General features: G+C 35.2%; 1 protein-coding gene and 1 pseudogene across 1 annotated transcript; both read left to right on the top strand.

The window, feature by feature from the left end:
* The first annotated feature begins 4500 nt into the window (after window positions 1-4500).
* On the top strand, window positions 4501-7639 carry LOC133859729 (plant cysteine oxidase 2). The gene is made up of 5 exons (XM_062295244.1): window positions 4501-5194; window positions 6025-6143; window positions 6249-6411; window positions 6890-7105; window positions 7225-7639. Exons 1-5 carry the CDS (start codon window positions 4966-4968, stop codon window positions 7347-7349), a joined length of 852 nt encoding a protein of 283 aa, XP_062151228.1. The 5' UTR covers window positions 4501-4965; the 3' UTR covers window positions 7350-7639.
* On the top strand, window positions 7395-15217 carry LOC133859728 (serine carboxypeptidase-like 45; annotated as a pseudogene).
* The last annotated feature ends 430 nt before the right edge of the window (window positions 15218-15647 follow it).

The following is a 15647-nucleotide window of genomic DNA, read 5'->3' as shown; positions in this document are numbered from 1 at the left end:
GTTTAAAATTCTTCTTCACAAAATTTACACTTATCCAAGAGAATGTCATAGTATCATAGTTGATCAATCATTTACTTGTCTATTGAGCTAGCTAGCCCTAAAAGGAAGGGGGCAATATATGTATAGTCCATCACTTACATATGATCATGACTTAGCTTCATTGAATATTGTACTTATCTTTGTGTTAGCCTTACTATGGAAAATAATGCCTATAGATAGAAAAAGAAAAACCAAGTATGGATACATGTGTTGGAGTAGATTTATTTGTATTTGTATTTCAATTATTGAACTCGCGAAATACATGTAAATAAACTGCCCGTAAAATGAAAATAGCACACATAAAGACACAAGAATAGTTACTTTATTAGTGCGAAAACATGCATGTTTGGTGTAACGATTTTTGTTCGATTACGAGCATGATTACCACGTGTTAATACGCCGTTTAATTAACGTACACTTTTTTTTTTAAAAAAAAAAAAATCCATTCATTCATTTGGTAGTAACTTAGCTTCTATATAGAATCTTAACATTCATTGTCTCCTTGCCTCACCAGAAGTATTCTCATTGCATTTTCATGCATAGATCAATAATATGTGAAATTAATGAAGAGTGCATCTACGTTTTGATTCATCGACTGCGTTTACGAATAAAAAATGCTTCCAAATTATTTTCCTCTATGCAAGGTAAGTGGGAATTCGATCAAAGTTATATTCAAGAGTAGATAGAGGTCAATTTTGTTCATGATACTTGCTTAGTTTTCAAGAGAGAGAATGCAATTTTTATTTATTGTTATTATTTTATGTATGAGAATGCAAGTTTTGGCTAGCATTTTAGTTTTTGACTGTGCAATTAATTGATACTAATTTAAACAGTTGCAGTTTTTCACTCAATATCCGGATATTCCTTTCTTACTTCTTTCCAACGTCAAAGAAAAAGATTGGTGCATGTCTTCTATTCTTTGGATTGAGAAGCAGCCAATGATGGCATATTGAAAGAGGTACAATTTTCCAACACTTTAAATCCTTGAAGGCTAAACCTCCATGAATAATTCATGGGTCAAGTCCGGCCGGGTGGACGAGTAGTTGGTGATCAGTCGGCTCACTCCATTTGATCATTTATTAAATGTGAAAAATAAAATAAAAAAATAGCTTGTTTAATTTGTTTCACACATGAATCCATTGCTTGATCAATTAATCTGTTTTTTTTTTTTTTTGCTAAAAGGAATGTTTTAATCTGTTTGAATGGTAGATTCATGACTTCCATGCTCTAAGATTTTTCTCAAAATAATACGACATACTTTATTTCTTTGCCTAAAATGATTTGAGCTTAATTAGGTCTACTTTTCAAACCCATTACTTTTTAGCACCCAGAATGAATATATATATATATATATATATATATATTAATTAGGTATGCTTTAATCAGTTTAACCATCTTATCGGCTCGATCTCCTTTCACACCCGGCCAGTTCAAAGTAAATAAAATATATATTTTTGATCGACAAATATTTAGTCAATATTCAGCATGCATGCTTTATTCAACGAGGGGATATAATTATATATTGAAGAGTAATTATCTTTTAGTCCCTTGAAAAACATATTTACATATCCAGTCAATTCGTCCATATATATCATATTTGATGTTTTCCAAAGTGACGTGTTGTTACTCAACTCTCAGACCAATAGAAAAGAAGGATTACAGAAGGAGAATTGCTCTAATTAAAGATATTTTGATCAGTCCGGGTTAGCTTCTGATTAAGAAGGAAATTGTTTAATTCATTGAATGCTAACAAAAATATATCCAAATTAAATGGCATATGAAGCTGAATACAAATTTAATTAAAATATGCCAAATTTGAACACACTAGTTGATAGAGTGGACTATAGCTAGAATCGCTTTGAACAAAATACTTAACTTTTATGCCCCCACAATATTCCTTCGTATATATAATATATGGATTTTATCACTACATGAGTGTAGAAGTTTGCTATAGATCAGAGCTTTGTAATGTTTTGAATCCTCCTCCTAAGTGGGCTGATGTAATTGCGTTGGGTATATAATCAGTGGCGGAGCTAGGATTTAAGATTTGAGGGGGCCAAACTGAAAAAAAAAAATTTGAAAGGGCCAAAACTATAAAAATAACAAAATTTAGAGGTAAAATTAATTAATTTTTTTTTTTTTTTTTTTTTTTTTTTTTTTTTTTTTGTTTTTTGGGAAACCCCTGGCCTTGGCCCCCCCCAAGGCCAGGGGTAGCTCCGCCCCTAGATACAATGATGGAGGGGTACTAAGATGAAACATTATATATGCCGGTTAGTGCTTGGTTATGTTGTGTATAATCTTTGGAGAAACTTAAATATTGTCCGTTATGCCAGTCATTCCAAAACTGAATAGCAATTGCTCGAATAGATTGTTTGAGAATTAAGTTAGAATTACGTTTCTCTCTAAATGTAAGTTTAAGGCAACGAAATTAAGGAAATGTTATTCTTTGTAAGACTTAGGGTATAGATGGAGTCTTGGTTTGAATTTTTTGCAATTTTTATTAAAAATTAATAAAAATTGAAAATAATGAAACTTTTTTTTTAAAAAAAAAGAAAAAAGTATGGCCCCCATGGTGGTCAGCCACCCCTCTTATTCTTTTCTTTTTTTTCATTTTTTTTTTTAAAAAAAGTTTTTAATACTTTATTTTTTTTTAAGAAAGTTTTATTATTTTCAATTTTTTATTATTTTTAATTTTTTTTTATATTTTTTCTTACATTATGACACATATCTACTTTCAAGAGTTGACACGTGTCCCACCGTTAGTTTTTTGACGGAAAAACTAATGAAGATACTAATTTCGTCTTTTTCAAAACTACAGGTACCATCTGTGATACGAATGAAAGTACAAAGGACAAAAAAAATAAAGTTTCCAAACCACTGATACCAATAAAGTGTTTAACCTTCTATTTTTTTAGTTTTGCTATGGTTTCTATGTAAATAAATACGTTATTGATAATGAAGGTTACTCATTCATCAATATATATATATATATGGATTTGGATTGAGTGAATGAAGTTCTTCCATTACAATCTCATGTGAGAGGACACCCATACTCTATTTTTTGGGGGCAGGACACACTAGAGAGTAGAGGTGTACAAACGGTTGTGGTTAGTGGTTATTGCCTTTAACTGTAAACTGCAACCACCTTAAGTGGTTATTGAATTTTCGTAACTACAACTATTCTGCTCTAGGCAGTTAGCAATTTTAAAATAACTGCCGGTTAACGGTTATTCAAACTCATAACCGCACCGCATAACTGCTTTTTAAAAATGAAGGCTTATTTTGGTGTTTTGGACCTTCATTGAGCCTCTTTTAGATGGTTTTAGGCATTTTCTTTTTAAATAATTAGAAGACTTCAAAATGTAGCAAAGCTCAATATTATTATTATTTTAATGAATAAAGATTATTGTCATTAAACTCAAATGAAAACCCCATATCAAACAAACAAAAACAATGTCGTTTTGTATATTATTTTATATATATATAAGGATAGACGGTTAGCGGTTATTAACCGTCTTTACATACTCCCTAAAACTGCCAACCATCCCGCCATAGACAGTTAGTAATTTTTTTTCTTCAACCGTCTACAAAAACAATTATGCGATTATTAAGCGATTAATAACCGTCCACTTGTACACGAGATAGACTAGACAAACTATGCATGACCTATTGCTAAGCAGTATTTGAAGGCGAGTTGTGTACGACCTGTTATCTATCACATGTATTAGGTATGTATGAATTCATGCTAGTTTATAATGTAGCGCTTCATGTGGATGGACTCCATAGTATTTAGTTCTTAAAGAATTAATTTACTGTCGACCTATCTACATTTTCTTACAAAAATTCCATGAATTAATTATCTTGTAATTTCCAACCTAACCTAATTTGAAAAAAAAAAGAACAAAATAAATAGAAGAAGAACAAAATAAGATAAGTTCTCAAAAGAACCCTCCACTATGAAAAGCATCATCCCTCATTTAAAATTCTAAAGGGGGAAAAGATACCATTCTTTCACTATTCTTGTGGAGAGATTGAAATAATAAAATGAAGTAAAGTTTAAAAACACACATGGGTGTCTATGTGGGTGTATGTTAAGTGATCATTAGTGAATTTGATCTTATTGAAGTTGTAGTTTAGTAAAACTTTTGTTTCTCCAAATAATACAAATTAGGGTTCAACACATTTAGTATGGAATTCCTAGTGAAAAAGAAAGAAAGAAAGAAAAATAAGGGGGAAATTAAGGCATAGAAGGAGAAAACTTGAAAAGATTTTTATAATACAGAGGCAAATGTTGAATTTTCCCAAGTCAGGTGGTTAGGTTTGAGATTAGTAAGGGAAAATACTCCTTGACTACAAAAGAATTTTCCTTGTTTAGAAGAGTACAAAAAATAAATAAAGAAGGGCAAAAAATAAAGAAGACCAAAGGAAGGAGAGGTGTGACTGGATAAAAATCCGCTGTTGGAACAGCCCACTGGAAAGCCAAGCATGGCCCCTGGTTTTTCCACTCCCTCTAAAACCAACTCTTTCCCTGCCTTTCAGCTAACCCTACCCCTTGACCCCCTTTATAATCCCCGTAAATCCTCACCCACCGTCTCCTTCATAAACAGAGACGCCAATTCTCACATCTCTGTTCTGCTTTTATACCTCACATTCATGTACGATACGGTTTGGGGAATACCAGACTGTGCTGTATTAATCTGTACCTATCTTTCTCCCTTCTCCTCTGTTTTCCCTGTTTCTCGCCCATTTCTTGAAAATTTTGGCCCTTAGATCAATACCCAGATAATTTTTTTTTTTTGAGTTTTGAGCAATACCTATTTCTTCAATTTGTGTTTGAGTCTACACCCAGATCGTAATTCTGCATTTTTTTCTGGGTGGTTTGGTGGGGGAGCCCAAACTGAGTTTCCTATGTGAGTTTGAGATTGAATGGGGATTGAAACGACTCGGGCTGATCGAAAGGGTGGTAAGGAGTCACGTGAATTGCCCAAGGCGACAGACACGAATCCGAGAAGCAAGCCCAATAAGAACCGGCGACGGAAAAAGAGGATGTCGCCGGTTCAGAAGCTATTCGAGACTTGCAAGAAAGTGTTTGCCAATGGAGGGGCCGGGATTGTGCCATCCCCTGAAGATATCGAACGGCTACGAGCTGTTTTGGGTATGTTTTGCTTGTTTATACACGAAGGTTGGATTGAATTTTGTGTTCAAATGTGACCTATTCATATGGGCGGGCATGAGGGTATAGAAATTCGATTGAATAGAAGCTTTCTGTTGGGTTTTGCAATTGTTTCTGGGGGTAGTTTTGATTTTCAAGTTCTGTGAATTGGTTTAAATTTGACTGTTTTCATCTAAAACTTTGATATGCTTGGGTTTTAAAGCGGTTGAGAATTAGAATTTAAGTTTCTGCCTTTTGATTATCATATATGAATATGTGAATATTTGGGTTGTATTTGTTGTTTCTGGAGATGTTAGTTTTATGATTTATGACAATCAATGTAATATCGTTTAAGTAGGGTCGATACCATTTTCTCTTTGATACGACATGACATGATCCTGCATTAAACAACCTCAATCGAATTATCGTCAATTTAAGTTTTTGCACGATTATGAAACTCAATCCTCCTCGTACGGGAGTATTCGGAGACCAAATTGGTTCATTTTGTTTTCTGTCCCACTTCTTTTAAGTTCTTTATTTTTAAGTAGCGTACGGATTGTCGCCTATATGGCTTTATTTTAAAGGTTATAATCAGATTTTGGGAAATAAATGTTTTCCTTTAGTTTTCGCTCCAACAAGGGACAGCCGCTTATAAAATGTGTCGTCACCCTCTCTTGCCTAAAATGCAGTCCCCGATTAAGGCAGGATTCCATTCTTGGAATATAGTATTATAGGACGACTAACGTGAGGGCTACTTGTGCATTACTGACATGAACCTTCCACAACCCTGTGGTTTGTCCTTGATGCTTAATAGCCCGACTTTATTTTTGCAGATGAAGTGAAACCGGAGGATGTTGGCCTCAATCCTGAGATGCCGTATTTCCGGACGCAGGTGGCTCAAGGAACCCCACCGATAACATACTTGCACCTCTATGAGAGTGCCAAATTCTCGGTATGTAAGCTTATCCGATATGCCATCACGCATGATGAGACAAAATCATTGTACTGTAGGAAAGTTATTTTAGTTGCGGTTTTCAAATCTTTTCAATCATTGCAGATGGGGATCTTTTGCTTGCCACCATCAGGTGTTATTCCACTTCATAATCACCCCGGCATGACGGTTTTCAGTAAGCTTCTCTTTGGAACCATACACATCAAATCTTATGACTGGGTGGTTGATGCCCCAAGTAACACATCCGCTGATGTGAATCCTTCACAAAGTAAGTCTTTCCCTTCAACTCTTCAAGGTTATAGCATCCACAGTCTTTCCTGTTCCTGAAGATGAAAACCCCAGTTTGAGTTACGACTACATGCTTTCAGATGATGCATATAGTAGTAATATATGATGCAAAAGTTAGCCTCCTTAAAGAATGAGGGAAAGAATAATTACATAAGAAAGGCACTTGTAAAAAGAGTACCTTACATCTTGATGCTTCAAGAAATGTTATGGTATGCTTTAAGCATCTCTTTTCTTCATTACGGTTTTATGGAGACTATACTATTAAGTCCTTATTGATGTTGTGAAAACCCTCCAGTTCATTAATTTCATTAAAAAAAGTTTGATGGATCTGCTAATGGCTAGCATTATCCGGCCAGTTGTATCCAAGTATCGCCTTTCTATTAGACATTTCATTTTCAATGCTTTCCCTTCCTTTATTTGGAAAGAAATCATCATTCGACATGCCTTTGTTGATGCAGTCACAGCTCCTGCTGTTCGTTTGGCTGAGGTTAAGGTTGACTCCAACGAAACTGCTCCTTTCACCTCCATCCTTTACCCAGCCGATGGAGGCAACATGCATTGCTTCACAGCTGTGACACCATGTGCGGTGCTGGATGTGCTTGGCCCTCCATATTCTGATCCTGATGGCCGGCATTGCACATATTACCTTGAGTTTCCAGTTACCAGTTTCTCAGGTACCGTTTTCCTTCTTCATGTCCAACTTGGCCACAATTTTTCTTTGTTACTTAAATGGAGGAATGCCTTTTACTTGATATGGGAATATTTATTATCTGTTTCTATTTAAAAATTTCAGTTGACGGGGTATCAGTGCCGGAAGAGGAGAGGGAAGATTATGCATGGCTTCAAGAGAGGGAGATTAAACCTGAGGACTTACCTGTAGTTGGAGCACACTACAGAGGCCCAAAGATTGGGAGGTGATCTCATCCATCTACATCATATTCCCGCTCGTGCTGCCAATGTCTGATGGCTGATGCCCTGTCCATGCAGCACCCAAACTTTTCTTTTCTTTTTTTGGTTTTTTATCTTGTTCTTCAGTTCTTCTTGTTTTTTTCTTCAGTTCCTTTTTTTTTTTTTTTTTTTTTTTTTTGTGGGACATGAGGCACAAGGTGCTTTTTCTCTCTCTACAGTTTATGTACATACTCTGAACAAAAGACAACAAAGAGAAGTTCATCGGAAATGAGTATGAAAGTCCATCGAGTTAATTGTCAGCATCATCTTTATTCTTTATAATGGGTCCTCCATTCCTTCTTTCTGATGATAAGCAGCATCTATCTGCTACTTCCAGAGAGAAAATATTACGTGTTAGTAGCGGTAGTCTCGGTAGCTAGGGAGGCACGTAAATGGAAAAAGTTGCATGCTTGATGGGTACTTTAGGACAAGAACTTTTGGGAGGGGCTTTGTTTTGTTGGGAGACCAACAAAGGTCCTTGTTTGTGCCATCCACCATGGACAGGGTTGGTCACCTCTATTGTCATGTCATATCTCGAGCAACACGATCTGAAGAGGCTGCGGATGTCTTATAATTTCTTTTTCATCAAATGAAATGTTTGTTTTATTTGGAAACGATTGGAAGTAAAATGGCATCTGATGTAGCTTTCTTTGACCTCATTTCCATGCAAATTGACGAGCGATTACAGTGGATTGATTGTTGGCTAGCTCAAGTTGACGTGCCTTGTAGAAGTTAAAATAACTAGGTGTTGAATCTCAGAATAGGATTTAGGTGTCCTTGAGAATATATATATATATATATATATATATATATATATATATATATAGTACAGTTGGGCTATCCATAAAATATTGATGTTTTATAGAAGAATGATGCTACTCCTTTTACACACGGTAGATTTCTATACTGTGAACGCAGATCTGTGTGTAGCTGTAATTTGAGACTGTCCCCGGCCAGCTAGTGCTGAATCTGAAGTGCAATTCAACCTTGATCTTTTGGCTTAAATAGGGAGTTGTAATTGTAGAACTTAACCCTTAGTATAACATGGAATTCCTTCTCTCTCTCTCTCTCTCTCTCTCTCTCTCTCTCTTCTTTAATGATATGAGTATGGAAATCATGAATTGAAGTCGGGTGCAATACTTAGGATAGTAAACGGGTTCAATAGCTCTAATTTGAGTTGAATATTTTAAATGAATGGTCAAGATTCCGTCGCATTATACTACAAATTAAAAATCTAAAATCTTCTCTTCCATAGCCTCATTGCCACTACCAATCTCCCCTACCACCACCGGAGATATCAATCGAAGGACTTGAAAGAAGCACAAAATTGGTATGCGCGGGTGTGGATGGTGTGTTCATGGATGGGAGAGGTGAGAAGGAGGAAGAGGTAATGGGAGAGGGCAATGGAGGAGAGGGACTGGAAGACAGAGAACTCGCACATGAAGGGGCAAACAAGGGAGTGGCGGCGAACGGAAAACCATGCACCTAAGTGAGGAGTAGTTGAACCACCTCCTAGTGGCCAAAGAGGTGGTTTGACCTCTCCTAATTGGCCTTTCCAGCTCCTCACCAACAATTTATAACTTTGCCTTATACTCGACACCCTAGAAGCCCATAACTTTTTGCCTCAACGGATCCAGATCTCAAACCCTTCAGTGCACGCTGCACAGAGGTGGTTTGTCTGTCCAAAGAGAGTGAGTTCAACCACCCCCAACTGATCTTTATGGCCGGGTGGCCAAACCACACTCATGTGACTAAATGATTTGGCCACCTCAAATTGGTATTTGGAGGTGGTCGAACTATTTGGCCATAAGAGTTGTTTGGCCACCTCTAAAGGTCAATTAGAAGTGATCGAACCACCCTCTTAGGCTACTGTATGGTTTGTCACCCCCAAAACAACCAAAGAGGTGGCTGGCCCTAGTGGTGATGGTGGTGGTACGGCGATGAGGATGACAAATAATAGTGTCAGTGAAGATTGGTCGGTGATCGATGAAAAGAAAGTTTTAAGTTTTAAAAACGTCACATGCATAAATGAGCGGCCAGATTAGAGATATTGCATGCAATAGAAATCATTATTTGAGCCAATTATTAGTTGAACATATTTTGATGGACACCAAATAATGATTGAGACTTCCATTGGCATCTAGCTAGTATTTTAGTTTGTATCTAAAAGCATTGTCATAGACAAACATTAATAGACAAAATATGGAAGCTGGCACGGTGGCACATACATGGCCGGGCAGACTAGGAAACAAATACAAGTATCAGCAGGGGCGAAACCTTGTTTGACCAAAGCATAGAAGCTCATAATTAATCCGCTGAAAACAATATCATTCTAAAACAAAACGAATATATACATAATTATATATGCTAGTTACACACTTACACCATGCATCCATAACACCAATTTCTCTTCTCTTTGTTTAACTGTCCCGGCCTGTCTCCTTTAATTATGGCTTTCTGGTTCTTTGCGTTGATATTTTTCTTCCATTCAAAGTGTTCTGCAGAGGTGATAACATCCCTCCCAGGACAGACCACCAATGTTTCTTTTAAACAGTATTCTGGTTACATTATCACCGATGCTCAGCATGGCCGAGCTCTATTCTACGACTTCGTCGAAGCCGAATCAGCTAACCCACTTTCACGTCCCCTGACTTTGTGGCTCAATGGAGGTAACTGATTATCTTTCTTGCTCTATATATAGTCTATGCATGGCCGCTACATGCATGCCTATATTATACATGGCAATTCATGTTCCTACTTTGTTTAGTGTTTGAAATTAATGATGCCAGGCCCTGGTTGTTCTTCGCTTGGTTTTGGCGCATTCATGGAACACGGTCCCTTCCAACCAGGGGACAATGGAAGTCTTGTCAAGAATGAATATTCATGGAACTTGGGTATGTAAACATAATGTTTTGATTTGTTCACTGTATATACAGCAAGTCTTTTTATTTTCTGAGGAAAAATTGTTTGCTAAACCGATCTAGACTCTCCCTAATTAAATATTTGGACAGAATCAAACATGTTATATGTGGAGTCACCTATTGGGGTTGGATTTTCCTACTCTAACACGAGCTCAGATTATAACTTGGGGAACGATACGCAGACTGGTATGCATTTCACTACGTACTCGGAAATATTTCTCGATTCTTCTATACATATATGATTTCTGTTTTTTGGTTGCAGCCGAAGATAATTTGAGATTTATTGTAAACTGGCTGGAAGAATTCCCCAACTACAAAGACTCTGAGTTGTTTTTAACCGGTGAAAGCTATGCAGGTAAACAACTAAGCGTCTAAGCAGCCGTTTCCTACCCTTCAAATTCAACAATTTTGATGACTGAAAATGAAAAACATTAAAAAAAAAAAAGAAGTATTTCTGGATTAATTGTGGTCTACCCGGTACCCAAGATTGATTCAAAAGTCTTATTACTTTACAAGTTCTTTTGACTCAGCTTATGGACTTGTAGGACGATCATTAAAACTCAACTTTGTGAACATGACATCTTTGGTACGTTGCAGGCCACTACATCCCACAGCTTGCAGCCTTGTTGATGGATTACAACAAGAATCCCAATATCAAACCAATCAAGCTGAAAGCCATTGCTGTAAGTATATTGAAAATTAATCAAGAGGGTAAAACACTCGTTAAATCTAAAGAAGATAAGTGAAAAGGAGGATTAATTAATTAAACACTAATTTTTTTATTTTATTTTATTTCACTCACTAAAGAATATTAATGATTAGAATGCATGGATATTTATATGCTATACAATGGATGTTTCTGGATTTCAATATTCAAGTACTCATTTGCATTATATTATATATATAACTTCCCACATGATAAACAAATCCCAAGTAACTCATATGCACGATAAATTCTACGCAACTCCCACATGGCCACATGATGAAAAATAATTAAAAAAAAAAAAAAAAAACTCTTCAACTTTTAGTAACCTACAAGAATATCAAAAGACACAAAATAAATTTTTTAAATCAAGTTTACTAACAAGGCGGAGTCAGCTGGGGGCGGGGGCAACTGCCCTGAGCTCCCCCAAATTTTTTTCTAATCCATATTAATAACGGATTAAGATTGTTTACAGTTATTTGTTCGAATTTAAAAGAATTCGAAAATATGATTGTGAGAGACCGCATGGAATTCACCTAACCGGATAAATAGTTCGACAGTCTGATTTTTATTTGATCAGGTGAATCCTATAAGTCGACCAAGTAGTTGTTCACAATTACCCGTTTATATTTTTTAAAATTTAAATAAATAATTATAGACTATCCTTTGTTTAACGGCCACTCCGGGTGAAATTGTCAAAAAGAAGGTGAAATTCTCACCATTATTTAACGGCCATCCTGGGTGAAATTGTCAAATAGAAGGTGAAATTCTCACCGTTTGTATAGGCCTGTCACAACTCACAAGCCTGAAAACTAGAAGGCAAGTATAACAAAAAGTCAAAGACTTGTCAAAGCAAATTATGACAAAAAGTTAAGACTTTTGAAAGTAAGCTCTTACAAAGCACGTGTCGTAAGTACACCGGCCCTTCACCAATCACGCCCGTTTGAAAATATCTCACCTCTCCCTTTTTTTAGAATTTTTTTTTTTTAATAATTGAATAATAAGATTGAGTTGTGGTATAAAGTTGAAATAATTTATATGAAAAAATGAAGAAAAAAAAATTATATTGTAATGAGTTTTTTATTTAAAAAGTATAAAAAATTATTAATGTGATATAAAAAATAAAAAAAGTTAAGAATATTTTAAAATTAATGCTTTTTTAGAGAACTGAAAATAAACAAAGCAGAGGAAGAAGTGAATTTCCACGGTCTTTCATCTCGTAAGTCCTCGTACCATGTTCTCCAAGCTTGACTAATACAACACGCAGGCCTTCATTTTTTTTTTTTCTTCTCTGAGAGTTCACTTTCTAAAGGTAAACCGATTCCTTCTCTAAGCAAACCACTCTCTAAGTCAAGCTTCCCTTTAAGCATGGTAGTGAACTCTCTAAGTCATTATTATTTATTGTTAATAAAGATAATAAATTAATTAATTAATTAATTTTTTTTTTTTCCTTCTATAATCTATATATAGACCTACTAGAAAAAAAAAAAAAAATGTCTCTTAATTTCTTTACCAAAACATATATATAGCTGCTATTCGCCACGTACTGTGTGGTGGAAAATGTGAGAGTTTTGCATAACTCGCAATTTGAAGCCTACCAATTACGCATACACCATTATTAAAAGAAAAAATTCCCTATCTTAACAGATAGAATTTTCTCAATTACCCATATACAGTCTCGATCATTTTACTAGCTGTTTTGCACAATTTTCAATAATAACGGTTGTTTTACTGCAAATAATTTCTCGATCTCTTTCTTACAAATTTTTAGATATGTAATCAACTTTTTATATTTATATATTAAATTAATTGTTGATGAGAATGAATATTTAATTATTTTACATATTTTAATTATATATATATATAATATATAATTATAGTTACTTGATATTATAGAGGAAAATAATTCTAATGAGTCCCAATAAAAAAAATTAAGTGATCTCGTATCAAGATAAATTTAGCAAAAATACCAGTACATCCTTACTTAAGAATTTTTTTGGTTTTTTTATTACCATCTTCATGATAGAGCTAGACCAAATTAATCCGAATAGCAAGAACCCTGCCAACTTGTTAATTAACCATAATTTTCCATAAAGTTACATTTATATATATGATTTAAACTACAAAATAAATTTTGTCGAATTAGTTATTTATTTATTAGTCAGTTATATTCTATAATAGTTTTAATCAATTATTATTTCTATCTCATGATCTGTCAATAAGAACAGTGGATATATATACTTTTAACGATGTTAATTAATATTTGTAGCTTGGAAATCCACTTTTGGACCTAGACATAAGCGTGTTGGCCGGAGACTACTTGTGGTCGCACGGAGCAATATCCGACGAAACACTGATGTTGGAGAAGACGGTCTGCAATGACTCAAAATTTCTTCGTGAACTCGTCCACGACCAATTGTCTCAAGGATGCAACGACGTGTTTAATAGAGTTTCAGAGGAAATTAGCGAAGACGTTCAACATGATGACCTCCTTCTTCCACAATGCTTGCCATCAAGGTCGGCGGAGCAGTTTAGGACCAAGGGGAAGAAGCATGGCAAAATTCATGCAGCGGTATATATATATATATATATATACACAGACCGTGGCTTTATATATGCTTTTGAATAATAATGAGATTGAAATGTACGTGCGTGCATGCATGCATATATGTGAGAAGTTGATTAAAATGGGAGCTTTTTTTTAACCATAAACAGGTTGCCAGAAGGGGAGCTAGTGGCGACCCATGCCTTGAAGGAAGGATATTCACCTATCTAAACAGGCCCGAAGTTCAGAAGGCAATTCATGCCAACACAACCCACCTGCATGCCCTTCCATTGGGACTTCTGTGCAGGGTCTCTCTCCCAAGCCTCTAGCTCTCACATTTGAAAAAACTAAGCACCTAAGCTAAATTATTCCTTTAATTTGATAGATTAGTTACTTACAGCATATAAAAATTTGCAGGCCTCCTCTTATATATCAAGAAGATAACTTGGACATGAACCTCATACCCCTCGTCTCAGACCTTCTAAAGGCGGGCATTCCTATCATTCTCTACAGGTTCTACAAATTTGAGTGTTAATTTTTTTTTTTTTTTTTAAACCCTTCTAAACTTTCATTACTTTGATATTGCTCTTTTAAACTTTAAAAACTCTCAATTTAGTGTATTCATCTTTTATTATTTTTTTCATTTTTTTTTTCACTTCTATCTCTATGTTAGGATTTTCCGTTAAATCTTAACATATGGGTATCAAAATTCCCACAATACATACCTCTATTTTTTAAGGAAAAAAAGGAGAGAAAAAAAAAATTACAAAGATTCAGGCTTTGGTAAGGATTTAACGGAATTTACAAAAATACTCACACTTGAATCTTTGAATTTATATATATATATATTAGAAAAGGGAGGTAGGGTATTTTGGGAATTAAGACAGCATTTAACGTAAAAATCTAACGGATTGATTACATTGCAAAAAATTGAAAGTTTGAAACACTAAATTTAGGCAGTTAAGTGAAGTTTATTTCTCTTTTTTTCTTTTCTCCTTCTTTTTTTTTACCCTTTTTTTTTTTAATTTAGTTCTAAGGTAGAAGCACCTTGAGCTAATTCCCACTTCCGCTTGAGATTTTGACTGGGAAATTTGTGTGTTTAGTTTTACATCAAACAGTGGTGACCAAGACTCAAAAATTCCTCTCACGCAAACAAGAATAATTGCTAACATTCTGGCCAAGGATTTGAAGCTTGTCCCTTTTACAAAATACGGTACTTGGCATGAAAAGCAGCAGGTATGCACAAGATTCTCTCAATACTTAATTCTTTTTTCTTTTTAATCCAAAAGTTCTCTACCCTAATATTTTTTTCTTTCAAACTTTCAATCTTCTTTTTGGCCGATGGGAAAATGGATTAATTAAAGCCCGGCCCATCAACTAAGACTATTAAAAGAAATATGGAACAGGCATCCCGGGCCAAGGGCTTAATTAATCAGTTAAAATTTGTGAAAATTGTAACTTGAAATTTGCACTCCAGGTGGCTGGATGGTCTCAATCATTTGGTGGCCTAAAAGACGGGAAGAATGTGACGTATCTCACATATGCAACGATTAGAGGTGCGGCCCATGAGGTCCCTTTCACATCTCCTTCACAGGCCCTCACATTGTTTCGGTCTTTTCTAAATGGAGCCCCACTTCCTAGGCCCAATCAATGATTACTGGGTCAAGTTCTGAAGCCCATTTCTTAAAACTTAAATTGGTCCATATAACTATGACAATCTACATAATTTCTGAACCCAAAACACCCCCCCCAACAAAAAAATAAAAAATAAGTTAATCTATATTAGTCATATATTGTAATTTCATTTTATTGTGCACGTTTGTTTTCCTAGCTTACTAGGGCTTCCAATTGTCCTTTAAACTTCCTTACATTAGGGCTTGGAGCAAGTTTCCGATGAAAAATTGAGTGAGCTTTGCAATAAAAATTAGGGTTAATTTTTTTTTTTTTTTTAGTATTTGTGGTTTGCCTCGATCAAATAACTACCTTGATTGGTTTACAAAAGTATTACAAATGATATACGTGGACATTTTATAAATGCAGTTGGTCCCTCCATCCAAAAACTTAACGACCTGCCATGTCAAGGATTATCAAAGCCTGAC

This window comes from Alnus glutinosa, chromosome 2 (genome assembly GCF_958979055.1).
Source record: "Alnus glutinosa chromosome 2, dhAlnGlut1.1, whole genome shotgun sequence".
In the NCBI taxonomy this organism is placed as follows: Eukaryota; Viridiplantae; Streptophyta; class Magnoliopsida; order Fagales; family Betulaceae; genus Alnus; species Alnus glutinosa.
The sequence above is the reverse complement of the archived record's forward strand: the minus strand, read 5'-3'. Positions and strand labels throughout refer to the sequence as shown.

What these genes read in the sequence shown, in the direction of transcription:
- LOC133859729 (XM_062295244.1), top strand. Translation starts at nt 4,966, where the DNA reads ATGGGGATTGAAACGACTCGGGCTGATCGAAAGGGTGGTAAGGAGTCA. An exon ending in TGATGTGAATCCTTCACAAA is followed by an intron (nt 6,412 to 6,889) that starts GTAAGTCTTTCC and finishes TTGTTGATGCAG; the next exon opens with TCACAGCTCCTGCTGTTCGT. An exon ending in TCCAGTTACCAGTTTCTCAG is followed by an intron (nt 7,106 to 7,224) that starts GTACCGTTTTCC and finishes TAAAAATTTCAG; the next exon opens with TTGACGGGGTATCAGTGCCG.